General features: G+C 39.0%; 4 protein-coding genes and 1 pseudogene across 10 annotated transcripts; 2 read left to right on the forward strand and 3 right to left on the reverse strand.

Annotated features, from left to right (window-relative positions):
• On the reverse strand, window positions 55–10,694 carry LOC18768196 (annotated as a pseudogene). The gene is made up of 18 exons (XR_002269462.1): window positions 10,637–10,694; window positions 9,625–9,727; window positions 9,418–9,512; window positions 9,189–9,288; window positions 9,064–9,099; window positions 4,304–4,337; window positions 3,774–3,875; window positions 3,319–3,538; window positions 2,635–2,824; window positions 2,341–2,542; window positions 2,092–2,259; window positions 1,766–2,004; window positions 1,454–1,538; window positions 1,266–1,364; window positions 982–1,181; window positions 828–903; window positions 251–596; window positions 55–138 (listed from the first exon to the last, which is right to left on the reverse strand). The product of XR_002269462.1 is annotated as a serine/threonine-protein phosphatase BSL1 (transcript).
• On the forward strand, window positions 10,188–12,977 carry LOC18766747 (L10-interacting MYB domain-containing protein). 6 transcript variants are annotated; one of them, XM_020570361.1, is made up of 6 exons: window positions 10,188–10,326; window positions 10,650–10,758; window positions 10,854–11,317; window positions 11,409–11,511; window positions 11,606–12,111; window positions 12,318–12,977. In XM_020570361.1, the coding sequence occupies exons 3-6, from the start codon at window positions 10,895–10,897 to the stop codon at window positions 12,879–12,881; spliced, it is 1,596 nt and encodes a 531-aa protein (XP_020425950.1). In that variant the 5' UTR covers window positions 10,188–10,326; window positions 10,650–10,758; window positions 10,854–10,894; the 3' UTR covers window positions 12,882–12,977. The 6 variants fall into 6 exon arrangements, with proteins under 6 accessions (XP_020425950.1, XP_020425952.1, XP_020425954.1 ...); XM_020570363.1 differs by having other exon boundaries at window positions 11,409–11,502; XM_020570365.1 differs by having other exon boundaries at window positions 10,972–11,317.
• Window positions 13,974–16,678, forward strand: LOC18767509 (two-component response regulator ARR2). Its single transcript, XM_020553610.1, has 6 exons — window positions 13,974–14,079; window positions 14,587–14,742; window positions 14,879–15,196; window positions 15,359–15,444; window positions 16,175–16,543; window positions 16,643–16,678. Exons 1-6 carry the CDS (start codon window positions 13,974–13,976, stop codon window positions 16,676–16,678), a joined length of 1,071 nt encoding a protein of 356 aa, XP_020409199.1.
• On the reverse strand, window positions 19,525–21,893 carry LOC18768357 (probable galacturonosyltransferase-like 7). The gene has a single exon (XM_007199830.2). It carries the CDS (start codon window positions 21,085–21,087, stop codon window positions 19,954–19,956), a length of 1,134 nt encoding a protein of 377 aa, XP_007199892.1. The 5' UTR covers window positions 21,088–21,893; the 3' UTR covers window positions 19,525–19,953.
• On the reverse strand, window positions 25,007–26,042 carry LOC18768783. Its single transcript, XM_007200477.2, has one exon. The coding sequence runs from the start codon at window positions 25,820–25,822 to the stop codon at window positions 25,382–25,384; it is 441 nt and encodes a 146-aa protein (XP_007200539.1). The 5' UTR covers window positions 25,823–26,042; the 3' UTR covers window positions 25,007–25,381.

The raw sequence follows: 26,283 nt of genomic DNA on the forward strand, positions 1-26,283 counted from the left end.
TTCACTAATTGTAAAATACAGAAGTCTATCAGCTATATATATATATATATATATATATATATATGCAAGTGAGTTCCGATCAAGATCAGGCTGTGGTCGGCCACGTGTAGGAGTTGGCGGTCTTTGAATGTTTAGCTCCTACAGGACATCAGAAAGATACAAGAGTATGAAAGAGGCAGGTGGCAAATTTTAAGATTAACAATTAAATAATACATATTACGGACTAACAACATTATAGAGAATGGCTTACCTGCATCCACATGTCCTCTATGACCCGTTCCGGAGATGTCTCCGGTGACTGAAGAGGAGGTGGCAAAGGATGAATTAATTTTGGAACCACAACCAAGCCTCTGCCAACAACCAGTATAGCACCAGCATTGTTTGCCGTTCCTACATGAAAAGGCCATATGAGATTGCAAACACCAGAACATAGAAAGAAACTGACCAGAAATTTGCTTACCACAATAGTTAGTTGCAGAAAAGAGGGTGATCAATTGTCCCTGGGCAAATCTTTCAAACCCATCCATAACACATTCATGAGCTCTTATAATAAGTTGTAATTTTTTTCTCTTACAAAAATCCGTGACACGATCAGGCTGCAAGTAGTAAGAACATATTGGTAGGGTGGCACAAGTATGCATTTCATAAAATTATGCACATGCAAGCAAGCAGCAACCATATGAAAGAGTGTCGGATGAAACAAGATTACTAAGGTATTCACACACTGTCACCAACAGAAATGGGAAATAAATTCATGTAAAAAGCAATATACATATCCATCCAAATATGAATAAATAAAATTAAAAAAAAGGGCCAAAAGTGCGTACCCCGAATGTGACAAGACCAGGCCCTCTGGCATTTGGTCTCAAGCCCTCTACACTATCGTTTTCTGTAGGATCAGACCTGTGTACATAGATTTCATAAGACCATAAACATTAACCATCAATAGCAAACAGACAGATGAATTGAGCAAGAGTGTACCACAGCAGATCCATTAAGATTATAGACCCAGCATCCATTGTAATGGGTCTTTCAAGCTTCTCAATCTGTTCTACTGAAGTTATAGATCTTCCAATGCCTCCATGCATACAAATAATTTTCTTTTCAATTAGTGCAGCAAGTGGGAGATAGTTGAAAAGTTGATTGAACCGTGTCCATTGCCATATTCCATCATTCTCTCCCTGCATGCACATAAGTTACTACAACATTTAATATTCTGAAATTTCAGAGAAAATATATTATCAAGTCTGCATAAGTATCCATACCATTCGCTCAATGCATTCAATACGAAAACCAAAAAGTGCATTGATATCAGCTGCCTCATGGTTTCCACGTATTAAGTGAACATTGTCAGGATACTCAATCTGCAGAATCAAACAGAGCATGCAGTCAAATATAAGAAGTGACAGAATACAACTATAAATGAATTAGATTACTTAAAAGCAGAACTTGCCTTAAGTGCAAGGAGCAAAGTTATGGTCTCCAAGCTGTGCTGTCCTCGATCAACATAATCCCCCAAAAACAAGTAGTCAATATACCTGTAACAACAGAAGGGTAGCATCAGCCCTAAAAAAAAATCCTTCTAACAACAAGTCTCACTTCAACATCTTAGAAAGATTTTGACAAGAAGAATTGGAGTAAATTCTTCTTAGAACTTAGACTACTGATGCCTTCAGTGAATATCAGAGTCACAATTCTGGTGCAAAACGAATTCTTCCCACAAGTATAATGACCGATATGGCATGAGAAAAAGTGCTCAACTTACGTTATGTCTCCCGCAGCAGATGGAAATCCGTATTCATCAAATAAGCGCATTAAATCACCAAACTGTCCATGAAGATCGCCAAATACTTTAACAGGGGCTTTCAGCTGAAGAACTGTTGGCTCCTGCATAAAGATCTGCTCAGCAGCATAACAAAGTTCTCCCACTTCATAAGAATCCAAGAAAAACTTCCTATTCACAGGAGCTTTCCAGTTCCGAGGTCTCAGCAATGTAGATATAATCTGCAGAACAAATGACAAAAAACAATGTTGAAGTAAAAAATAAAACATAAAAGGAAAAAGAAAAATTTAATGTTAATTGATGCTTGCCTTCTTATGTAGGCCCTGTGGAGACTTCTGCCTGGTAAACTTTTTGTTAGGATGTGATAAGTCGTTATTCATTGGAATCATTCGTCTACTCTCATTTTCAAATTGATCCAAAGACAACTGTCTTACCATCCCACCCAGGTTACCTACAGCCTCTTTGGCAACGACAACCTACAACAGCATAAAATTATAAATATGCCACTTAAAGATGCAAACAAATCCCGAAATTAGGCATTGATACAACAGACATACAGCTCAGTGATGAAGGCGAACATCTGCCTCAGTGTCACTACCATCAGACAATGTTTCTGCAACATGTGAGTTATCATCCGAAACAGAAGTTTCTTCAGCAGGAGTGGCAGATGTTGCCTGCACAGCTTGCCAAACAGCACTAGCTGCCTCAGCTTCGGCTGCAGAAGCCTCCCGTAGTTTCTCCATAGAATTTTTGTCCATGCTGCCAAAGATGATTACATATCGCACAAATTATGAGCATGTGGCTCAGTCAAGTACTTGGGAAAAGAGGGAAACGAGGACACGGAAAAATACCTCAAACCTCTGGATGGCGGGCTCTCAGGTTCGCCATCCGAAGATGGTGATGTTCCAAAAGTACTTGTGTTTGCGTGAAACGGTCTGGGACTTGTTACAGTTGGCGATCTCTCAGATGTTAAAACAGGCGAACCAATTTCAGATTGAAATGATGAATTTTCTGCAACCAGGAAGTCATCTAGCAGGATGTCTGTACAAGAAGACAAACAAAAATTATATTACCACATGATATAGTATATACAAAACCACATAAGTAGAGGAAGGCTGCACCAGAAGTGCATATTGGAATCTAATATAGACAGGTCCCAGAGGTCATATACAAATATCTCGCTTAATTTAAACGTTTTTTAGTGTAGTAGTATAGCTACAAAACAAACCCTATGAAAATTTCATAAAAGAAATATTACCGGTGTTAACTAATACCAGCTTATTTTTTCAGGAGACATCCCCTTAAATCCAAGATACCAATGCTAAATCTCTCATGTCAAGAATCTTCTGATAATTAAGGTGGAAAGCTACTAGATGATAATAAACAGAATGTTTTAGTCTATTCTTGCAAATAACACTTTGGATTCCCTCCTAACAACCAAAAATCAGTACGTCCATTCTTGCAATTAACACTTGATTCTTGTTTGTTATGCCATTACATTATTCACATTCTCAATTATGTTCTAAAGTTTTTACCTCCCTTAAGACCTCCATAAATATATATACGAACACCAAGAGATGCAGCAGCGTGGCGACAACGACGCATAAGCTCCAAGGGAGGATCATAGTCATTCTGTCCCTTTCCCGTCCGTGAGGAAGTCACAAGCCCATTTCTGTCTAGCCAAACTCCGGCAGCAGTGTCCAATACTATCAAATACGGAAAAAGAACAAACAAAAAAGGTATTAAGAAAACTTACTGAAATTACCATATAAGTCATGCTTAAATAAGGTTCAATGGGTAAAGTTAAGTCAGAAGAGAGGCAGCCAAGTACGTACAAAAATGCAAAATGCATTCATACCAAGAACATTATATGATTTCTTCGCTTAAATATATATTCCATAACCTAAGTGGTACACTTAGAAAACACATATCAAATAATCCTGAAACATACAAAGGGTAGTATATTCCTGGTTTATATATTATCACTTACCGCAGCATGTTGATATCTTGGTGAAGGGGACACTCCAGGTGCAAGGGTCCACTCCCACTGACCATTCCTATGCATGAGCAGTCCATAAGCATCTGCTAGTGGCTGTGGGAGCATAGATATGAGCAAATGCATCAGATAAACTATTAGCCCAGAAGACCTCGAGTATACAACTGACACACACAATACCCAACTATTTCTATTAGTAACTTCATAAATGAAAGCGAATTCATTATTTTAAAAAAAAACTGAAAATTTAGATCCATGGTTACAAGGAAAATCTACTTAGAGAAATAAAGCCTCTACAATTCAAAAAGACATCTCCGAAACACATGGAAAGTGCCAGAAGTGGGTTTGATATAATTGAGAAATGTTTGCTCAAAAATTCTATGTAAACTTCATGATCTTCAATGTCATGCAAGTGAATGATTCCTCCTAACTTTCCAAATCAATCCTAAATCACTTCTTGCTCCATGTTTCACATATGATTTGGAACTTTATCAAATCATCTGGAAAGAAAAGATCCCACATACCGCTCCAGAAATATCTCTTCCACCACAAAGCAAATGTTGGAGGAATGATCACAAAACTGAAGTGTATGATGGAAATATAAAGTGAGGCAGAGAGTGTTTCTAAAATAGAGAATTAGACAAACTGATTTTTTTATTAACCTCTTCAAGATATCACAGCAGCCTATATCATTGGCTATATATAATAACATTCAGACCCTTTCATATACAGACATAACTCTTAACTTCTAAAGAGATACAACTCTTCCTAAACATAACTTTTCATCAAGAGACACAACTCTATTTTAACAACTGATACAAATGTATTACGTTTAACACTTCCTCTTAATGCATTTGTCCTGCGACATTTAGCCTTTCTCTGAAATAGTAGAACTTCTCTCTTGGAAGTGCTTTTGTAAAAACATCTGCAATCTGCTCATCAGTACCACAAAATTTCAGTTCAATCTCTCCGTCTTCAACCAATTTTCTGATAAAATGATGACGAAGTTCTATGTGCTTTGACCTGCTATGAAAGACTGGGTTCTTTGTCATGGCAATTGTGGACATGTTATCACAGTACAATTTGTTGGAGTGTTTTGTTCTTGACGAAGATCTGCTAATATTCTTCTAATCCAAACTGCTTCACATGCTGCACTTGTGGCTGAAATATACTCTGCTTCGGCTGTTGATAATGCCACTGTACTTTGCTTCTTCGACGACCATGATATAACTTTACTTCCCAAGAAAAACACATGTCCAGAGGTGCTCTTTCTATCATCAATTGCACCTGCCCAATCACTGTCTGTGTAGCCAACTAACTGTGCTTTCTTCTCTTGTGTGTATCTAATACCATATCCCTTGGTTCCTTGTATGTATCTGAGTATTCTTTTTACTGCAGCAAAATGGTGATTACTTGGATCACTCATAAATCTAGATACCACACTTACAGCATGAACAATATCGGGCCTTGTATTTGTAAGATAAATTAATGAACCAACCACACTTTTATATATGGATGCATCAAACTTAGATGCTCCATCGTTACTTGTAAGCTTCAAATTAATTGCCATTGGAGTATCCATTGGCTTGCTCTTCAACATATTGAATTTTTTCAACAGATTTTCAGCATACTTCTCTTGAGAAATAAATATTCCCTCATCTGATTGTTGAACCTGTATACCAAGAAAATATCTCATAGTGCCTAAATCTGTCATCTCATATTCCTTCATCATGTTCTTCTTGAAAACTTCTGCCATCCTTGGATTGGTGCTTGTATAAATCAAATCATCAACATAGAGGCACAAAATCAGAAAATCATGTGTACCTTCTTTCTTGAGATAAAGTGATGGCTCACTTAAGCTTCTTGTAAATCCATTTTGCTGAAAATAGTGATCAATTTTGTCGTTCCAGGCTCTTGGCGCTTGCTTTAAACCATATAAGGCTTTACGGAGGCGATAAACTTTATCTTCCCTCCCTTTCTCAACATAACCTTGAGGTTGCTCCACATAAACCTCTTCTTCAAGTTCTCCATTTAAAAATGCAGATTTGACATCCAATTGATAAACCTTTGTCTTGAGTTGTGCAGCCAAAGCCAAAACAGTTCTTATAGTCTCCATTCGAACTACCGGAGCAAACGTCTCATTAAAATCAATTCCTGGTTGTTGAGAATATCCTTTTACAACCAAACGAGCCTTATGCTTTTGGATTGAGCCATCTTCATTAAACTTTGTCTTGTAGACCCATTTAAGTCCAATGATATCTTTTGATTTGGGTCGATCAACAAGTTCCCATGTTCTATTTTTCCTGATAACTCTTATTTCCGCATCCATTGCATCTTGCCAAATATTTTCTTTTACAGCTTCCTCAAATTTTTGAGGCTCCAAAGCACTCAAAGCAAGATCACATGACTCATATATATCTGCCAATGAACGCGTTCTTGCGTTTAGTCTGGGAGTTGAATCTGGTGAACTAGGATCAGCTGTTCTTGCACTTGGAATTGGACTTTGAAGGAACTGAGTTTCTTCTGAATGTGATGAATCTGGTTCCTCAAAAAATCTTGGCACTTCAATATCATAATTCTCCCATTTCCAAGCTTTGAGTTCATCAAAAATAACATCTCTAGAAATTACCAAACTTTTGGTTCTTGGATCAATTAATCTGTAAGCTTTGGACTGATCACTATATCCCACAAAAATATATTTCTCACCTTTCTCATCAAATTTTTCTCTCTTTTGAGAAGGGATATGTGCATATGCAGTGCACCCAAAAATCTTGAAGAAATCCACCTTTGGTTTAAAACGATGCCATGCTTCAAAAGGAGTCTTATCTTTGACTGCTTTGGTTGGAGACCGATTAAGAATAAAAACTGCTGTATGAATTGCTTCAGCCCAAAATGTATTTGGCAGACTCTTTGCTTTCAACATGCTTCTTGCCATCTCGACAATGGTTCGATTTCTTCGTTCGGCAACTCCATTTTGCTGTGGAGTGTACCTTGCTGTCAACTCTCTTTTAATACCATTGCTTTTGCAATATTCAGAAAATTCATTTGATGTAAACTCTCCACCACGATCTGTTCTTAACACCTTCAAATTTTGACCACTTTGATTTTCTCCAAAAACTTTGAATTGCTTGAAAACAGAAAATGCTTCTGACTTTTGTTCTAAGAAATATACCCACATCATCCTTGAGAAATCATCTACGAATAGAATGAAGTACCTTTTGTTATTGAAGGATGGTGTACGAGTTGGTCCGCAAATATCTGCATGTACCAATTCAAGAGGGGCTTTTGCTCTCCAAGATGATTGTGAGAATGGTAATCGATGGAATTTTCCAAAGATACAGCCCTCACATATTTCCTTTTCAGAGTGAATGGAGGGAAGTCCAACCACCATACTTTTCTGGTGTAACAGCTGCAAGCTTCTTTAATTCAAATGCCCATACCTTAAATGCCATAATAATGACCCATCAACTTTTTCTGCTTCTAAAGCCAAATTTTCCTTTGATGTCATCAGCAGCGGAAAAACTTTGTTTGCTGTCATTTTTATCTTTGCCACCAGAGTGTTATTCTTTTTATCAGAAATAACACAATAATCATCTTCAAATTTCACCAAGAATCCTCTTTGCAAAAGTTGTCCAACACTTAGTAAATTTTGAGCCAAATTAGGAACATACAGCACATCATAGACAAGTTTTGGAATACCTCCTTTTGTTTGCATAGAAATGATACCCTTGCCTTCCACGTTGTGTAGTTTTCCATCACCAAGCTTGACTTGTGAGTTCACTTTTTCTTCTAACTTGACAAAGCATTGCTTATTTCCTATCATATGATTACTACATCCGCTATCCACGTACCAAACATCTTGGGAATCTTTATGAGAACTGAAACATGTATAAAATAATTGCTCTTGAGAGTCATTGTTCTCTGTAAAATTTGCTTCATTGTTTTTCTGATATCTGCAGTCTTTTTGTGAATGATTGGGTATCCTGCATCGGGTACATTTGTATCGGCAATCTGCACTTTTATGCCCATATTTGTTGCAAATATAGCATTGAATGGATGATCTTCCATTTTGATTATTTGAATTGCTGCTTCCTTGTTGATTATTGGAACTGTTGCTTCCTTCTTGATGATTGGGACTGCTGCCTTGTTGTTGATTATTGAAACTATTGCCTCCTTTGTTGGAGTTTCTACGCCCAAAATTTTTGTTTCTCCCATTTTGAGATTTCTGGAATTGTCCTCCTTTTTGTTTGTCTTCTTTCTCTTTCGAATTCACCTTGGACTGGAAAGCTTGCTCCACAGATTGTTCTGTGGATCTGTTGATTCTTTTTTCATGTGCTTCCAATGAACCAATTAATTCATGTAAAGAAAGTGTAGATAAATCTTTTGATTCTTCTATTGCAGCAGCGACATGATCATATTTTGGCGGTAGACTTCGTAAAGTTTTCTCTACGATTTTCTTGTCTGGAATAGTGTCCCCATAACATTTGATTTGGTTCACAATCCCAGAAACCTTTGTGAAGAATACTTGAATGGATTCACTGTCTTTCATAAGTAAGTTATCAAATTCCCGCCATAAGGATTGCAGTTTGATTGAGATAACTTTTTCTAAACCTTTGAACTCAATTTTGAGAATTTCCCAAGCCTGCTTTGATGTTGTTGCTGGAAGTAATCTTGGAAAAAGATTTTTGCTTACTCCTTGTTGAATTAGAAACAACGCCTTGGCATCTTTTTTCTTATTTTCCTTGTAAGTCTGCTGCTTTTCTTGCGTTTCCTTTCCTGCTTTTGATGTTTCTTGCTCCTCATACCCTTCTTCAACAATATCCCAAAGATCCTGGGAGATGAACAGAGTCTTCATTTGAACACTCCAATACTCATAATTCTCACCATAAAAAATAGGCATTAGATTCTGGATATTCCCAATGGTAGAGGAATTTGAACTTGATGCCATTGCTAATCACAGCGGTAGCGATAAGATCAAATACTGCTCTGATACCAAATTTGTTGGAGGAATGATCACAAAACTGAAGTGTATGATGGAAATATAAAGTGAGGCAGAGAGTATTTCTAAAATAGAGAATTAGACAAACTGATTTTTTTATTAACCTCTTCAAGATATCACAGCAGCCTATATCATTGACTATATATAATAACATTCAGACCCTTTCATATACAGACATAACTCTTAACTTCTAAAGAGATACAACTCTTCCTAAACATAACTTTTCATCAAGAGACACAACTCTATTTTAACAACTTATACAAATGTATTACGTTTAACAGCAAAAACATGCCATCTGAGCGGGCACTGGCTGTTGCATACCTACAAAATAAGGTTGGTTCATGAAGTATTTACAAAGTCCACCAGCATTTTCATAACTTTTCAATTGTCAAAATATGAATATTACTCACATTCTAGCAGAAGGCCTGTCACCTTCTGGGTTCAGCCTTGCCCATGCATAAGGTTTCTGGGCAGTATCCAGAGCCCATGCATCAGAAAGAACTCTTTTTCCTTTAAAATAAAAGTTAACATTAATAAAAGATAAAAGGAACCATCACATGCTTCTAAAAAAAAGCCTTGCATTTGACAACAGTGAAACTCACGGATAACAATTACTTAGGGTTTAGTGAATACACCCACCATCGTTTCCACTGACAGTAACAAGATATCTTTGAGCAACTAAGTCCATTACATGGCCATACCGAGGCCCAGGTCCTTGTCCATGTACAACCACTCTACAGACAGATAACAAAAAACCAAAATAAATATGATTCGTACCACCATTTTAAAAAATAATCTATAAAGTCTGAAGTAGGATAAGCTCAATTTAAGGTCACTTATCCTCACCTGTGCCATTTAAACTTATCGTTGGTTAAATCAAGCACATAGAGATCGTCTGTAGAATGCCCAGCAGGACCTATGCCACCCTAGACATTAAGCAGGAATAACACTCATTAAATATTCGAATATACATGAAAGCGTTTATAGAGTACGGCCGCGTGGCTATACTCTGAAACCATTCTATTCATAGCGTACAGCCGCGCGGCTATACTCTGAAACTATTCTATTCACAGAGTACAGCCGCTCGGCTATACTCTGAAACTATTCTACTTATAGGGTACAGCCGCTCGGCTATACTCCTAAACTAGTCTATTTATAGAGTATAGCCGCGCGGCTATACTATTGAAAAAAAATCTGCCGCCTAGGCGCTATGTGGGTCCTTTTAAATCTAATAAATAAATAGTATAGCCGCACGGCTATACTGGAGCACTTTTAATTTTTTTAAAATTAATAGTACAGCCGCACGGCTATACTGGAGTACTTTTAAATTTTTTAAAATTAATAGTACAGCCGCTCGGCTATACGTTTTAAATAAAACTTTTATTGTTATCTGAACACAGTGGGGTTAGTATTCGAGCGTTGTTAGGGTTGGGGTTATCCTACTATTCTAATTTCGAACAGGTTACAGCCTTATTCAGGAAAACCCTATCCCTGACCTCGCGCAGAAACGCACTCTAGCAGTCCCAGATCTGCCAAGTCGATTCCGAGGTTGGTACTGACCAATTCTTATATCTGGTTCCAATTGTTATTAGTTAATTTTATTCTCTGAATGTTTTTTTCTTTTTCAAATATCATTATCATCGGTTTTTAAATATTGGTTCTTGAATGTCCAAGTTTGATGATAATGATGTTAAAAGTTCATACTTTGTGTATATTTAGGGCAAGAAAAATAGACAGGACCTCAGTCGTGATTTTTTTTAAAAGATTAGAATGAAGATGGCTCTGTTGTTCTCGCTATAGCGAATGGAGATGATATATGAGTTAATAGAAATAGTAATAGTAATGGGGGCCTGTTAACATTTTGAATGCAGTGGAATTTCGCCAAGCTTGCTTGGATTTCCGGTTTTGTGCCCCATTTCTTTGCCCCTCAAACCTACAAACGCAGTGTTCCCCTGTTTTATTAACTTATTGAGGAGAAAGGTATTATGCTTTGATATTGTAGAATGTGTTTAGCTTAAAGCCTTCATAATTTTCCTTGAAATTAATCTGAAACAATCCATTGAATTCCTCACTAGCATTTCAAGGAATGCAATTGGTATAACAAAATTCTCGTCTTATGCCTGCCTCCGCCAAATGGCTTGATGCCTTTACCCTTCAGTACATTTTTGTGCTGATTACACTATGCTCCCTCAGTTGTTGCAGCATGGGTATCCGAGGCCGAACTGATGGTGATCGCCTGAGAACAGTCTGGACCCCTGAAATGGATCGATATTTCATTGATCTCATGTTAGAGCAAGTTTGCAAAGGAAATAAATTTGATGATCATTTATTTAGCAAGCGAGCATGGAAGCATATGACATCCTTGTTTGATGCCAAGTTCAAGTTTCCATATGAAAAAGATGTTCTGAAAAATCGGCACAAAACACTAAGGAACTTGTACAAGGCTGTAAGGAATCTCCTTGATGAGAGGGGCTTCAGTTGGGATGAAATGCGACAAATGGTGACTGCTGATAATAATGTCTGGGATGAATATATCAAGGTGCAATACTTAATCACTTAAACTTTTTATTTATTTTAAATTTCCTTTTCTCTCTTAACCATGTCAAGTGACTTACAGATTATGGTTTCAGGTACACCCAGATGCACGGTCATTCAGAATAAAAACCATCCCTTATTATCATGATTTGTGTTCGATATACGGTGACACAGCCATCGAAGAGAGAAGTAGGCGTTGTATCCTTGACACAAATGTTAAAAGTGAATTAGGATTAGGGACAGTTGATTTGTTGGGAGTTCTTAACTCTGCTTCTGCAACTGTTGATGGCAGGTGATAATATTCCCGAGGAGTCATCACATTCAGGTGAGAATGGTACAACTGCAGCCACACAGCCAAGGAGAGTTAGTCAGGGAACTGCCGAGACTCTTCAGGATATCATGGTTGGTGAAGATTATGGAGTCACTGTGCCAGCAAAGTCTTTTGATGATGTGGAGCATGCTATGACAAGTGTTCCTGGAATCACCACAAATAGTCGCTCCAGAACTTACTGGCAGCCACCCATGGACCGTTATTTCATTGAACTTATGCAAGAACAGGTGCGGAAAGGCAGCAGGATAGATGGTGTTTTCCGTAAACAAGCATGGATGGAGATGATTGCCTCATTCAATGCAAAGTTTGGCTTTAACTATGATATGGATGTTCTTAAAAATCGACACAAAACTCTGAAAAGGCAATATAATGTTATAAAGAATCTACTTGAATTGGATGGGTTTATCTGGGATGATGCGCGCCAAATGGTGACTGCTGATGATTATGTTTGGCAAGATTATATTAAGGTATGTATCTATTCAAGTGCAGCATGCTTATTCAACTGAAGACTGTATTATTATTATTATGTATTGCCCGTACATAATATTTCCGTTGAGTTCTATCTGTTTTCACATAGGTTGAAGTGTATAAATTTTACCAGTTTAGGATCTCCCAATATAATCTTGTTTCATACTCCAGAGTTTGAAGGAAATATTGTTATGGTAACATGCAGGAACATACTGATGCACGGCAGTTCATGACCCGGCCTGTCCCATATTATAAACACTTGTGCATGATATGTGATCCAAGTGTTGACGATAGAGACTCCTATTCAGGTCAAGATGTGGAGCAAGAAAATCAAGTTGAAGGCGCCAAGTTGTGTGGAGCATTAACTAGTTTTCTGTCTCCATCTACATCAGTTTCCACTGAAGATGAAGATGGTGATGTGCAGGAGTCAACCCCTATGTGCCAGAAGAAAAGGCGTCGACTAGAAGACTGCTCAAATGAGGCTTATCCAAAAAGATCACGAGAAGAAGATGGTGGCATGGCTAGTGCTCTTCGTGAGATGGCATCAGCAGTATCTTCGTTATCAGAGAAGAAGAGAAATGATGAGAAGTTGAACTCTGGGTCAATAGAAAGTGTGGTTGAAGCAGTACAAGCATTACCAGACATGGACGAAGACCTTGTGTTAGATGCATGTGATTTGCTAGAGGATGAAAAGAAGGCAAAAACATTCATGGCATTGGATGTTAAATTACGAAAGAAGTGGTTGATGAGGAAACTTCGACCACAGTAGGGTTTTCCAAAGTTGTATATTTTTGTCGAATAGCATAGATTTTTACTTTTAATGGTAAAGAAAATAGCATAGAAATGGAAAGGAAAATTAACATCAGCTATATGCTTTCATATGAAATAGTTTAGGATGCTTGTTTGGAAGAGTATTGGAGAGAGAGTGGTTATAAGCAAGTGCTAGAAGTTTGCCATCTTCATAAAAAATTTAGTATTATTATAAGCAGCGTAGCCTAATTTACCACAATAATATCATTCATTAGTACTAATACTCACTCGACACCAACATCATCTCTCAAACGCGGATATGATATGCTGCTTCTAAAAAAATAAAAATACCACCATAACTTTGACAAAGCTCGACTTACCCCAAAAAAATAAAAATAAAAAGTTGATAAGCTAGTTAAAACAGCTAATGGCTGATTATGTGGCGTTTTGCCATGTTTTAAGCCGTTTGTCAAGTGAAACGCCCACAAGTTAAAAATAAAAATAGGAAGGTTTGGCTCTACGAAGAAAGTTTTTTTCTTAAATCACTAGAATACAATATAAAATGAGAAATTTGTGGTTCCTCCAACCTTGATTGATCTTTATAAGATACAAGTCACAAAACAAGAAATTTTCATTTGTAATTCACTTTGGCTTGTGCGATAAGCAGCGGCGGCAAAATAGGAATCAAAAGTGGTAGGTTTTTTGTGGTTATTTAGGCCAAGCTCTCCGAAAGGACTTGTATAAAAATGAGCCAATCAGCTGTTTACAACAGGTACTTACTACCCAGAATGCGATTAATCTCTTTTGCGTCCACGGTGGTAAATACACCTCCATAGTTTGTCAATAACATCCTAAAATATAGTACAAACTCATAAGATATTTTAATAAACTTACTATTGCTGTGAACTTTAAATATTCTTTTATGTATAAAAAAAATTAATTAAAAAAATTCAATTTTGGCTAGTAAAGATTCCTCATGGTAATATATATGGTATATACATATGTGGTATATTTGTTACCCGTAAATAACAGCAGACGAGAAGATATTTCTTATTGAGATTGAGATTGAGATTGAGATTGAGATTGATTTTCTTCTGTGATAAAAGCCATAATGGAAGAAGATGAATTTCCCACTGGTTTAAAAATTCTTGTTGTAGATGATGATGAGACATGTCTCTTTATATTAGAAAGGATGCTTCAGTCTCTGAATTACCAAGGTACATCAATTCCGTTTTTCATATATGTCTCTTTCTCTATACAACATGTAGTTCGATTCTCTTTCTTTCTAATTGTCTGCTTCCTTGGGTCGGGAGAATCGATGGTATATACATATGTTGTGATTATACTACGTACTAGGGTTTTTCCTTCTTCTTCAAGGAAGGAGACTCCAAGCAAGGTATATACATTACTACTAGGGTTTTTCTTTCTTCTTCAAGGAAGGAGAATCGATGGTATATACATATGTTGTGATTATACCACTAGGGTTAAAGAAGAAGACCAAGAATTTATAGGCCATCTTTTTCTTCATGTATGTGAGTTGGAAGTTTTAAACTTGTACAAAATAGTAGAGACCTTGCCTGAATGCATTCGATCATGCCCTAAGGAATAAGGGGTTTCTTTAAATAATTTTGGAAACTTTTAAATTTTAATTTGTTATACAAGGAAGTAAATGTCGACGGCCTAATTAGCTCCCTTGTTAAACTAATAAGTTGATATATTTTCAGTTACAAAATGCCGGAATGCAGAGGAGGCTCTATGTATGCTTCGAGAGGATAAAGGCAAGTTTGATATAGTGATTAGTGATGTGCACATGCTCACCATGGAGGAAGGATTCAAGCTCCTTGAGACAGTTGGTTTGGAGATGAAATTGCCTGTTATCAGTACGTGAATTATATATATATTTGAAACCCTAACTAGCTACATGCGCATTAATTGTATATCGAATTAACATATGCAATTTCAATTTCAATTTCAAGTATTAATTATTATATGTATATGTATGTACTACTCTTTCAGTGATGTCATCGGATGATAATCATGAGACGATGAAGAAGGGCATCATTCATGGTGCTTGTGATTATTTGGTGAAGCCGTTCCAGAGGACGGCTCTTAAACTGATTTGGCAGCATGTGGTCCGCAATAGAAGAAACAAGGAAGCACTTGCAGTTGCAGTTGCAGAGCCCAAGTCATGCGTTTTGGTGGAAGATGATGATGATGATGATGATGATGATGATGATCTTGTTGCCTCTCCAGCGAAGAAAAGAAGACGCCTAGTTTGGACAGCACAGCTTCATCAACAGTTTGTCACTGCTGTGAATCAACTTGGGCATAAAAGTACGTACTACGAATGCTTTACCAACTAATTATATATAAATAAAACGATCATTAACCAACTAATTATATATATATATATATATATATCACGTTAATAATGGGTACTAATATTATATTAATTCATTCTTGTTTTTGGTCTCCTGTATTAATTGATATATGCAGATTGTCATCCAAAGAAAATTTTGGATCGTATGCAGCAAATGGGTGCTCGTGGTCTTACTAGAGAAAATGTCGCTAGCCACCTTCAGGTATGTATATGTGTCTTCATGGTTACCCTTTGTAATAAACCTTAACCTTGTATCTTCGCTTTGCACAGTCAGTTTATGCTTTGTTAATTGTCGTGAGCTGAGGTAGCTAAACGAAGAAACTCACATAATATACTACATGATACAGAAATACCGCATCCATTTTAGAAGGCAAAATGAGGCATCACAAAATCAGAGAAGACAATCCACATCTACTATTGGTTCAAGTTCTAGAGAACCAAATTTCAACTTCTCATCTTCATCGAATGAGTTGATCAGACTCCAAGATTATGCCAATTCAGGACAAGTCCCATTTCAAAGTTTCACTACTTTTCCACTAGTAGCTGGAGCTGTAAGTGAGAGGCCAGAACCCAAATTTGGCATGCTTCTTGCTGATCAAAGAAACCTCCCTCTGGACTCGAGAACGCTAGGCGAGCCAATATACGAAATGGAGTACCAATTAAGCAACAGTAGTCCATTACAAGCAAATTTACAATCTGAAATTCCAACCACCATGGACCTTAAACAGCAAATTTTTTTACACGAACAACAACAGCAGCAAAAAGAAGAAGAAGAAGCTCATCTTCAAATCCTTGGAAACAGTGGCTTGCAAGTAACTAGTGAAGGTACAAGCATTCAGAAGAAGTCAACATCACTAGGGGTGAACTCACCTAGAGTTGATGGAAACCAGAGTCACCATTTGACGTTGAAAGACATTGTACAAGCAATGCAGATGGTAAATGGAACTGCGCCTGCTAATCATGATATTGGTCAAAGTCAGACTAGTCTGAACCAGGATGTGACAGAAAGTAACGCTACAACATTCTATCCCACAACACACGAGAGTATACCTTGTGGAGAAAATTATAATTTCTACATAAATGAATCTTGTTTTGGCATCCCTACAGTAGAGGAACAGCATTATAATAAGGACATGGGGAGTATTGTTGATGAGCATTCCAATTGGGACAAGTTGTTAGTTGATGATTCTCAAAGGTTCAAGGCCGGAAGCTGTTCGTATGATCAACCAAGTTTTGAGGCTATAATTTATGCGCAAAACCATGTTGCTATCGATGATTACATGCCAAGACCGTTCATAGAGGTTGGTTTGATCCATCATTAGTTATTTGTGACTTGGTAGTTGGTACATGCTGTTTCTTTTCTGTAATGTTTTAGATTTCTTGTTTTCTCCTATTTGCAGGAAGGAACTGGGCTGCCTGCGCGATATCAAAGATAATAGGGATTCCCAATGCATGCTTGGGTTGGGAGGGATAATGGTACTGCACTCTGCTGATACTCATGAACACTACTACTCCATTGATTGTTGTATGATGAATTGCATTATCTTGTGGATGTTTTCCCCCTCTCTCTCTCTCTCTCTCTCTCTCTCTCTCTCTTCATTTCATTGTTGCTTAAGGACATGGGGATCCTGTATAATAGCTTGTCCTAGAATCTATAGATTGAGGATGAGCCCTGTCTTACACTCATATTCACTTGTATAGAGATTTGGTAAACACTCTTGCATTAATTAATTCTGACAAACTTGTGTTACAACATGGCTACACTCCACAGGTATCTATTAGTAGTATTACACGGTTGATAAAGTGTAAAAGCAGCCCCATCACTGATGTGGGTGTGGCACATTCAAAACCATAAAATAACTTTATATAAAACAAATTCAGTAATCAAATCAAAGTCTCAATCCATATTGATTGACAAGCCTAGGCATGAATGATAAAGATGGAGACCATCCTTGTTAGGGAGTGGGATTTGGCAAGGATATCCATGTGTTGTTTGTCCCTCCTTCCCTCATCTTACTAAAAGTTATAGCCTCTCCTCCTCCTTTGTTTCTCTTGACCTACCATTTATTTGCCGCTAGGTATTGAGTCCAGAATGTCTCACATCCACATCCACATCAACCATCAACATCCCTTTTGTCTATTTAAATTTAATACCACCAGACCGGCCAGATAATAGTTAGTTAGTAATAGTATACAAAAGTGATTTTGCTACTTCAAATGTCACCTCCAACACTCATCCACCACTCGCAGTGCATTAAAAGTGATTTTGGTCTCTTGCGCTTAGGGCTTTGAGGCATCCTGATTCCTGTTGAAGTTTTGCAAGTTACCTAGCTGCTTCATTTCTGTACTGTACTGTGAAGTGGTATGGGTCTATGATTAGATTAGACAAGCAAATATGTACATAACTTACTTGATAATAATAAATGCATCTTCTAAGAAGAATCTAAGATGGACCATTGAATTTGAGAGAGACATATTGGTATTATTATTAGTATTATTAGTATGGTCCCCTCCCCTCCCCTCCTCCACGCTCGGTTAGGGTAGAGTAGGGTAGGGTTGGGTTGGGAGGGGCCTCATCCTCTCTCTCTCTCTCTCTCTCTCTCTCTCTCTCTCTCGAGTCTTGAGTCTTGGCTAAAAACCTAACTAAATGCGCACAGGACAGGACAGCTATAAGAAACCCGAATAGACAGAGATTAGGGATGGAGGGACCAAAATCAAAATATGTGGTTGGTTGTTATTACTTGAGGATGATTAAAAGTTGTATGTATGCTATAAATAAGATTCGGAGAGAGTGAGTACGGAAGAAAACACAAAAATACAGACGAAAGGGAGAGGGGACCATCATCCGAATCCGATCACGATGGGTTACACAGTTACACTCCCCTCCCTGTATCTCTCAACAGAATGAATGAATGAATGAATGAATGAATGAATGAATGGGCCTCTACTCATTCAGTAAAGCTTGCAATCGTTTATTATTATTGTTACAATAAAACACTAGCGGGGTAGGAAAGCAACAGAAAATTACCTTCTCTTCTTATCTTAAATGGGAATGCCCCCCTGGGTTTGTTTGAATCAACTTTGATCCAAAACCGAAACCCAACCCATTTCTATTCTATTCTATTCAGGTTCTTGTTTCAACCGTGCGTGCCTGCAGCTGCATTCTTCTTCTACAACATCACTAGAACCATCCCGCCAGCGCCTCTCACCCGACGACCATACAAAAATTTAAATCAATTCTTCTTCTTCTTTTTCTCCGAGACTGAGAGTGAGAGTGACAGAAAAGAAAGAGTGGGTAGGTGCTTTAGATTGATTCTAACAACAAGAATGTGGGGTGGATGGAAGCAACAAGAAGAAACCCCAAAAAAGAAAATTTAAAAAAAAAAGATGATGACCCACCAAGGCAACCGGACACGTGCAATGGCGGGGCATAAGGAATCGGTCCCAATCATTCTCCATCCAATGGCTTGGACACCTGCTACGCTACGCAACAGTGACTCCCAATCCTTCCTTCGCCATCATTAGTAATAATCTTCATCCATTCCAGTTTTTGGGATCAGTTGATTAATCATTGAGATTAATAAGTAAGCAGGAGCACTCATCATCATCAGTTCAGATAAAGATGGCGATGGAAAGACAGAATGAGGGATTGGGATTTAGCTCACAACCCACAAATACCATCATTCATTCGCAGTCACAGATGAGATTCTTCTTCCAACTCCAGCTCTGCCTAATTTAACTACAAAGTTCAATAATAAAAGAAATCAGTGATCTATCTACACTATGTCATCTACCTCATCTGGGTTAAAACTAAAGGAGAGGCCACTTTTATAAAGGGCCATTGATACCAAAACAGAGTACCTTACCATAAAGTGAAGAAACTCCCAAGAACCAAACAGGCACCAGCTACTCAGCTAGCCACCATTCATATGCCCAAGCCTAGAGGCGCTCGTAAACATGTATGTCTTATGTTCCCCAGTTGCCAACGTATTTGACCTACTTTCATTTACTCCAGAACTGCAAATCGCCCATTTCGATTTCGACCTAATATGTAATTACTTGGAGAATTTGGAGCTTGGAGGCCACCCAACCCAACCCTTCCTTTCCTTCCATTATTTCCCCCCCATTAGTACATGTATGTAATCAAATGTCATCTTGGCTTTTAAACTTGCTTAGCTTTTCTTCCTATTCTATTCCCTCTCTCTCTCTCTCTCTCTCTCTCTCTCATGCACAGTGAGTGAGTGAAGTTAATTCTGTTCTGTTTGGCCCTAACAAAAACGCATTTCACAAACACACTATTCAATACAATAACAAATTGAATATCCCCTTTGTTTTTCTCCTTTTATTTTCAGTGGCACGAATAATAGAAGAATAGAGTACAAATTGCCTGAACAGCAGAGTGACAGGTCACCTAATCATTAACAAAATTTTAACAGGAAAAAAAAAAAAAAAAAAGAAGAAAAAAATATCTGAGTAGGTCACAGGTCACACTAAAGTGAGGAAGAAGGATGAAGATGACCAAGACAACCGACAGAAAACGAAAACAATGAAGAGAAATTAAAAAATGAATGGGAAAAAAAAAAACAAAAGAAACAATGGCAAATTCAGTCGGGAAATTAAAAAAATAATAGCAAACGATGTGACAAAATAAGACCTGGAGGGAATTTACCGGCGACTAGACTACCCCTTAATTGGACGTTGCGCTTCAATTTCATTTAGTGTGCCCGTACAAGTCGTAGGGTGACCAGAGGGCGTCGAGCGGGCAGGGCCGCTTGGAGTCCAGCCTGAGCCAGGGCTTGCCACTGCCGGACCAATGCAGGAGGCTAACCGGACCGGAATGGAGGTCACGGCAGCTGCCCTTCACATTATCGCCTCCCAAGCCGTGTTGATTCCACCTGTGCTCGATGGGCGCCACGTGTCCCGCGAAAACCAAAAGAAAGGGTGGCAGCGATCCGAGCTCGTAGATCCGGCGGTTCTTCTGGATCTCCATCCACTTTTCGATCCGCTTGGTGTACCTGCCCCGCCTCCACTTTATCAGATCTATGACCATGACGCCGGTGTTAAAGTAACAGGGTTTCCGGCAATCAAAAGTGCCGGAAAGCCGCTTGTCCGACCAGAAAGCGGGGGTGAAGTAGTTGGTGAAGTTGGCGTGGCAGTATTCGGGCGCCCCGATGGTTCTGGAACCGAGGCTGGTGGTCCAGAGCCTGGAAATATCATCGACGACGACGAGATCAGAGTCCAAGTAGATGACCCGCTCGACGCAGGTCTCCAGCAGATCCGCCAAGTAGTTGCGGGCGTAATTGAGCGGCTGCTCCAGCGCTTGCCTCACCGACGTCGAGATCAGGCTCCGTACCATCCGTGGGTCGAAGTAGTAGACCCTAAACTTCAACTGCGGGAAAGTGGATTGGACCAGGGCTTCCAGATTCGTCTCCGAGACGAGGAAGTGGAAGAAGACACTCTCCGGGCACAGCGAGTGCTGCAGGACGGAGTGGACGGCGGCGATTGACCCACGGAGATACTCAACGTCCAGAGTGATGGCCACGTGTACCAAATTGGGATCGCACGCATCCCCGATTTGGGTCTTGGGACTTGGGGATGCACATTCATTGGAATTGCGGAATGCGGAGGCCTTTCGGAAGTTGAGGCGGCCTCCTGCTCCGACCATCGAACCGGAATCGGAGAGGAGAACCGGAGGAGGAAGGCGGAGGTAAGAGTAGTCGAGGTGGTGGTGGTGGTGAGAGGATCGGATGGCTTCGGCGGGAGGGAAGGATTGGAGAGACGGAGAGAGAACGATCATGAGCATTGCAGCAGAGAAGAAGCCAGAGAATCTAATAATCCACAGCATCTTATTCTTCTTCTTCTTCTTGGTATTATTGTTGATGTTGTTGTTGCTGCTGGTGCTGGTGCTGGTGCCGCCGCTGAAGAAAGGTCCTCTCCTCCTCCTCTTTCTCTTAAACTGGAAGAAATCGAAGAAATTGAAATGATCTCCTGCTACAATCGACGAAAGGAACGCTAAGGTTCCTTTGAGGTCCGCCAGAATTGTAGAGAGAGACCGATTGGCGTTTAAAAGTGGCAATCACGGCAACCTTAGAGAGTGAATATAAGCAAGCAAATTAGGGGGATTAAGAAGAATGCTTTGAGTGGGAGGGAATCTCGATCCTTTCCTCTCTATCAAAGTGTAGTGTGGGGGTTGTTGCCGTGGGAACCAAGCGAAGCGACCTTTTTGAATTTTCAGGGAGAAAAAGGAGGAGGAAGAACCCCCATCCATGAACAACTCAGGCCAGACACAGCGAACAATAAAAGGCGCGCCGCCGTGTGCTCTACCCTTCCCCTTCTTCTCCTCTTCTGTCTCTCTTGCCTCACTCTATTATTAAGCTCTTCCTGGGAGTATCGGACTAAGAGAAGATGAAACTGTGAAGGAGAAGATGGAGCGCAGGCACAGCACAACTAGAAGAGAGAGAGAGAGAAAGAGAGAGAGAGTGGAGAAAGGGAAAGTGAGACCTTTTCTTTTCCTTTCCAGCTTTACATTTTTCCACCATAGAAATCCACGGGTAAACAAAAATTGTAATTTATTTATTTTTAAGTGTAAGGTTTAGATTTTAATCTAATACGTGACGTTTTAATTTCTGGAATATAAATCTGAGTTTGGATACTGGTGGAAATTTAGAAATAGTAAACTATAAAATAAGAGATACAATGCATATGTATGTATGACATCGCAGAGCCTCGTAGGAGGAAAGAGGGGAAGAGGCCAGCTGTTCTCCTGTCTTGTTTCAAAATTACGATTGCAACCAGAGCCACGGGGCAAAGCCTCTTCACTCCACATCCGGACGGTTGTACATGTCACGCATCCTCTTTTCTTGACTTCTTGTGATCTGATTTTTACTTTTGTGCTTCCCTTTGGTATTTTAAAAACTTTATCAGGTAGGTGAGTGTGTGGTGGAGCGTGAGATTAATTTAGGAATTAGGACTTGTTCGATTTAGTATGACAATTATTTATTTACTTTGGTTAAACCCATACCAAACCATATAGGGGTAACCATGACACTCATACCAATCATTGCCATATGTGTTAAAAGGATAAGTAACATGTGCGTCTATATGAGATTTTTGAGTCGGTGATTTTGATATTTTCACTCAACTTCAAGAAAATCCTAGAAAAACCGGAATAGCTTGGGTCCATTTGTTTGGTTTTATTATACAAGAAAATACTTGATTCCCTTTAAATATAAATAGTTAAAGGGCAATTCCTGATTATTTATTTAAATAAACAGTTTAGGCTAAAGGTAGTGTTTCTTGGTTTATTTTTTATTTAGTGAAATAAAGGAGAGCATGTTGGATATAGCAGTCATTCCATCTATAATTACACATTATATACTTATGTTATGTGTGATATATTAGAGCACTTCTACTCATTTGCCATGATAAAAGGTAAGAGAAGGTGAGGCTATTACTATTCAAGTAAATAGTGGCAGCCCTTACAAAAGGCTTTGTGGTGTTTCTATCAATTGTCATGACAATCACTATTCACATGAGATATGATGAGAGGAATTTGTATAGAGTTTTAGTGTGGGAAGTGAAAATTATGACTAAGTATTTATTTTTTAAAATTTATGAAAGTTTTTTTTTTTTTTTTGTGTGGTTGCTGACGTCATTGTTGACATTAGCAAACCTATACTAGAGCAAGGACTAGTTTTGCCTGAGGATCAGCCCAGACTTGTGGAGCCCACCAACAGTCTAGGCCCCCCCTTGCCCAGGGCCGTTGGAATCGTTCTTAGAGAAGTGCCTACACATTAATTTTAGAATTCCTTTGTACATTAAATTAATGCTTATTGAGCGTTTCGCCAAGTTTATAAGTCATATTTCGCGCTATGCATGTTGATTTTATTGAAATTTATAAAAGTTATAATATTTGTTCTTTACATTTGTTTTTTGAAATTACAAAAAAGTTAGCACCATGAGGACCATGATCATTGTAGATTTTGGAATGAATTTTGTCAGTGAAAATTATTATAATGCGGAAAAACGAGTCACCGAATTACAACATTAGAAGACACTTAAAAATAAAACTATGATACTATTGTCAAAGTGAATTTTGGAAATTGAAGGAGACATTTCCTACAAATCGTGTCGGGTGTGTAGGCATTCAAATCTTAGGTCCCGTTGTTTTCATTTACATAGTGGGTCTTGGATACGAATCACAATACGATGTTTGGCCATTTTCCTTCAATTTATAACTACCCCTATGTTGCATGTTATGTTCACTACAGTAGCACCACATCACCACCATGACATGAGATGAGAGAGTCTCTCACTCAAAGAAAAAAAGAAAAAAAGAAAAAAAGAAAAAAGCCGTTTGATCTCCGTCCTCATCATAATTGAATTTGAAGAGAATGGGAGCCCACACCACAAGGAATCATTCAGCAAAAGTCTCTGTACGTAGTTTACACGAATTCGTAGAGGGGCCCCGCAGAATCTATGCTGCTATGCTGATTTGTCATTTTGCTTGCACACATTTATCGCACGTATATATAATATAATATACGTATGTATGTCGACCCAATTGGAAATTTGCACGGAATTCAAAGACCTTGGGAAAATCTTTAGCTCAAGCAGAAAACATCAGAAGAGCTCAGGCTTTTCCAGGCCAGGCGCGTTGGTGTAGACCAGCTGGGAGGTCAAACCAATGGCGTGGTGCCACGTGGAGTAGATCATTGATCCCCATCCCTGTGAATCTGTGATGTCGTCAAGTCCCATTGAGTTGAAGCGGATGCAGGCAGGCGTACGGTACTCTCTCTCTCTCTCTCTCGCAACGCAACACAGCTGTGTTTTGTGTTTGTGGTCACTGGTCATGCTATGCCGATGCTTTTATATTATACTTTGTGAAGCGCGTTCCTCGCCTCGGTTGACACAACACCATTACAGTCCGTACGCTTCACTTCTCTAACGCCAGCCTGGCCACTGGCCTCTCTCTGCAATCTGCAATCTGCAATATCAATACTATTAATATTAATATTCAAGTTGTGCGTTTTATATACAAGTTGCATTTTAACAATTCGATTCGATCCCAACAAAAATAACATTTCGATTCGAGAAAGCCCAACAACAACAAAAACACCCCCGGTTTAGGCCTGAAGTGGCTGGCTGAGCCATGCAGTTGTAGGCATAGCCCAATATGCATGTATTTCGAACGGGGCCAGGCTTTGCTGCGAATAGCCCAGCCCAGACCGGTATAAATAAACCCAATGCTCAGCTCGAATAAGTTGACTTGTAGCCCACAAACAAGACATAGCATTATGATTAAAGTGAAAGGAAGGCCGGGACTGAGTGGTGTCTGCCAACTGGCGATAGTCAACGATTCATGTGAAATCCAATCCAAGGAATGATCATGTAAAGGAAACCCACTGTTTTATTTATTTATTAGAATTATAAGTTTTATAAGTAATGGAATGATGCAGTTGAAGTTGAATCACATATAAAAAGACGTGGATCGATATTGTTATCCGCCCAACAAGTTACTAAAGATGAGATGAAGATCGCTAAACTTGATCCTTCCTCGCAAAGAAAAACATAATCTCTTCTTCTTCGTCTTCCTTCATCTTATAAAAAGGAACAAAACTTGAGTGATACAACATTAATAATGGTATCGTTTTGTTTTTGTTTTTGTTTGTTGGGGTCATCCACAAGAACATCAACGTTGACGTGTACAAGACTGAACTCTTTCGTGTTTCATGCCTTTAATTAATAAGTCACAACTCACAATCTTGTCGGCCGGTTGTTCCCCGGCCTTCATTAATCAAATGGCAATTGCCAGACTTATTGATTCGATATGAGCTACAAGATACGATGAGCCACATGCACTTTTTACTTGGAAAGATGCTTATTTATTTGCTTCATTCATCAACAAAATAATAATAATAATTATTAATAATCTATCACCACCGCCACCAGGCTCCAGCAACGAATTCATTAGGATGACACGTTCTATCACCTTATTGCCAATCTACCCCCCATTACAGCAAGAGAATAGATTACTAAAATCTTAACTTACAACGGAAAACACAGCATTTTTATCTTTCATTTTTTCTGCGTGCGTGCGTGCGTGCGTGCGTGTGTGATGTGATTATTATCTTCGGGATTTACCGTCGGCTAACGATTTCTGAGCCAAACTTGGCTGCGTCGCGGCCTTGCGCCAGCATCAGGGACTTGTAGATCTCGACAATCATCTTCTCATCATACTCCTTAAGTGGGCCCTTCCCGAAGGAACCGGTGCCGTAGTCGCACATGGGCCCACCGTAGCCGGTACTAAACATCCCCGAGTTAGCGAATCCCAGCATCAGTTTGACATAGGCGTCCCGGAGCCAAACCAACAACTTCTTGGGCGAAGGCATTCTTCTGATGCTGAGGAAGCTCAGCTTCAGCTTCCGACCCATTTTGATTTTGATTCGGATCCGCCGAGCACGCCTTTTGCTGCCCGAACGCAGCTCCGTCAGTCGACCCGACCCACTTAGCTTCTCGTAGCCTCTCCTCCGCCAGTAGCCTCTCAACCCTTTGTACATGCTTGTAGAGACACCTTCCATTGTTCTTGCCGCGCGCTGCTTCTATCTTTCCACTTTAATTTTGTAATTTCTCTCTCTCTCTCTCTCTATCTAAAATTAGTTTAAAGTGTAGATATGAGATGAGGGAGAGAGAGCAAAGTGAGAGGTGGGTGACGCTATTATATAATAATAATCAAAATCATTTATAATCCATCACTCAATCTCAATTCTCAATTCTCAATTCTCAATGTATATGATAATGTGAAAATATGAACATGACGGTAAACATAATAATAATAATAATATTATAATAAGAGAGGTGGTGACCTAGTGGTCATAAATGAGAGGGGCTACCTACATTTCTCAAGCGTGTCCTAGTCCATATTGAATGTGGGTGGGTGGGCACGGCTCGTGCTACATGCATATGATGCTTCCACGTCGTTGGATCATTTTTCAACCTTGTTATTATTACTTACTGCCGTTGGATCATTTTTCAACCCTGT

This window comes from Prunus persica, chromosome G8 (genome assembly GCF_000346465.2).
Source record: "Prunus persica cultivar Lovell chromosome G8, Prunus_persica_NCBIv2, whole genome shotgun sequence".
NCBI lineage: Eukaryota > Viridiplantae > Streptophyta > Magnoliopsida > Rosales > Rosaceae > Prunus > Prunus persica.

Bases quoted from the DNA above. Each gene is read 5' to 3' on its own strand.
- LOC18766747 (XM_020570361.1), top strand. From the start codon at position 10,895: ATGCCTGCCTCCGCCAAATGGCTTGATGCCTTTACCCTTCAGTACATT. The intron at 11,512-11,605 runs GTATCCTTGACA...TGTTGATGGCAG, and splicing joins CGAAGAGAGAAGTAGGCGTT to GTGATAATATTCCCGAGGAG. The intron at 12,112-12,317 runs GTATGTATCTAT...GGTAACATGCAG, and splicing joins TTTGGCAAGATTATATTAAG to GAACATACTGATGCACGGCA.
- LOC18767509 (XM_020553610.1), top strand. From the start codon at position 13,974: ATGGAAGAAGATGAATTTCCCACTGGTTTAAAAATTCTTGTTGTAGAT. The intron at 14,080-14,586 runs GTACATCAATTC...ATATATTTTCAG, and splicing joins TCAGTCTCTGAATTACCAAG to TTACAAAATGCCGGAATGCA. The intron at 14,743-14,878 runs GTACGTGAATTA...CTACTCTTTCAG, and splicing joins GATGAAATTGCCTGTTATCA to TGATGTCATCGGATGATAAT.
- LOC18768357 (XM_007199830.2), bottom strand. From the start codon at position 21,087: ATGCTGTGGATTATTAGATTCTCTGGCTTCTTCTCTGCTGCAATGCTC.
- LOC18768783 (XM_007200477.2), bottom strand. From the start codon at position 25,822: ATGGAAGGTGTCTCTACAAGCATGTACAAAGGGTTGAGAGGCTACTGG.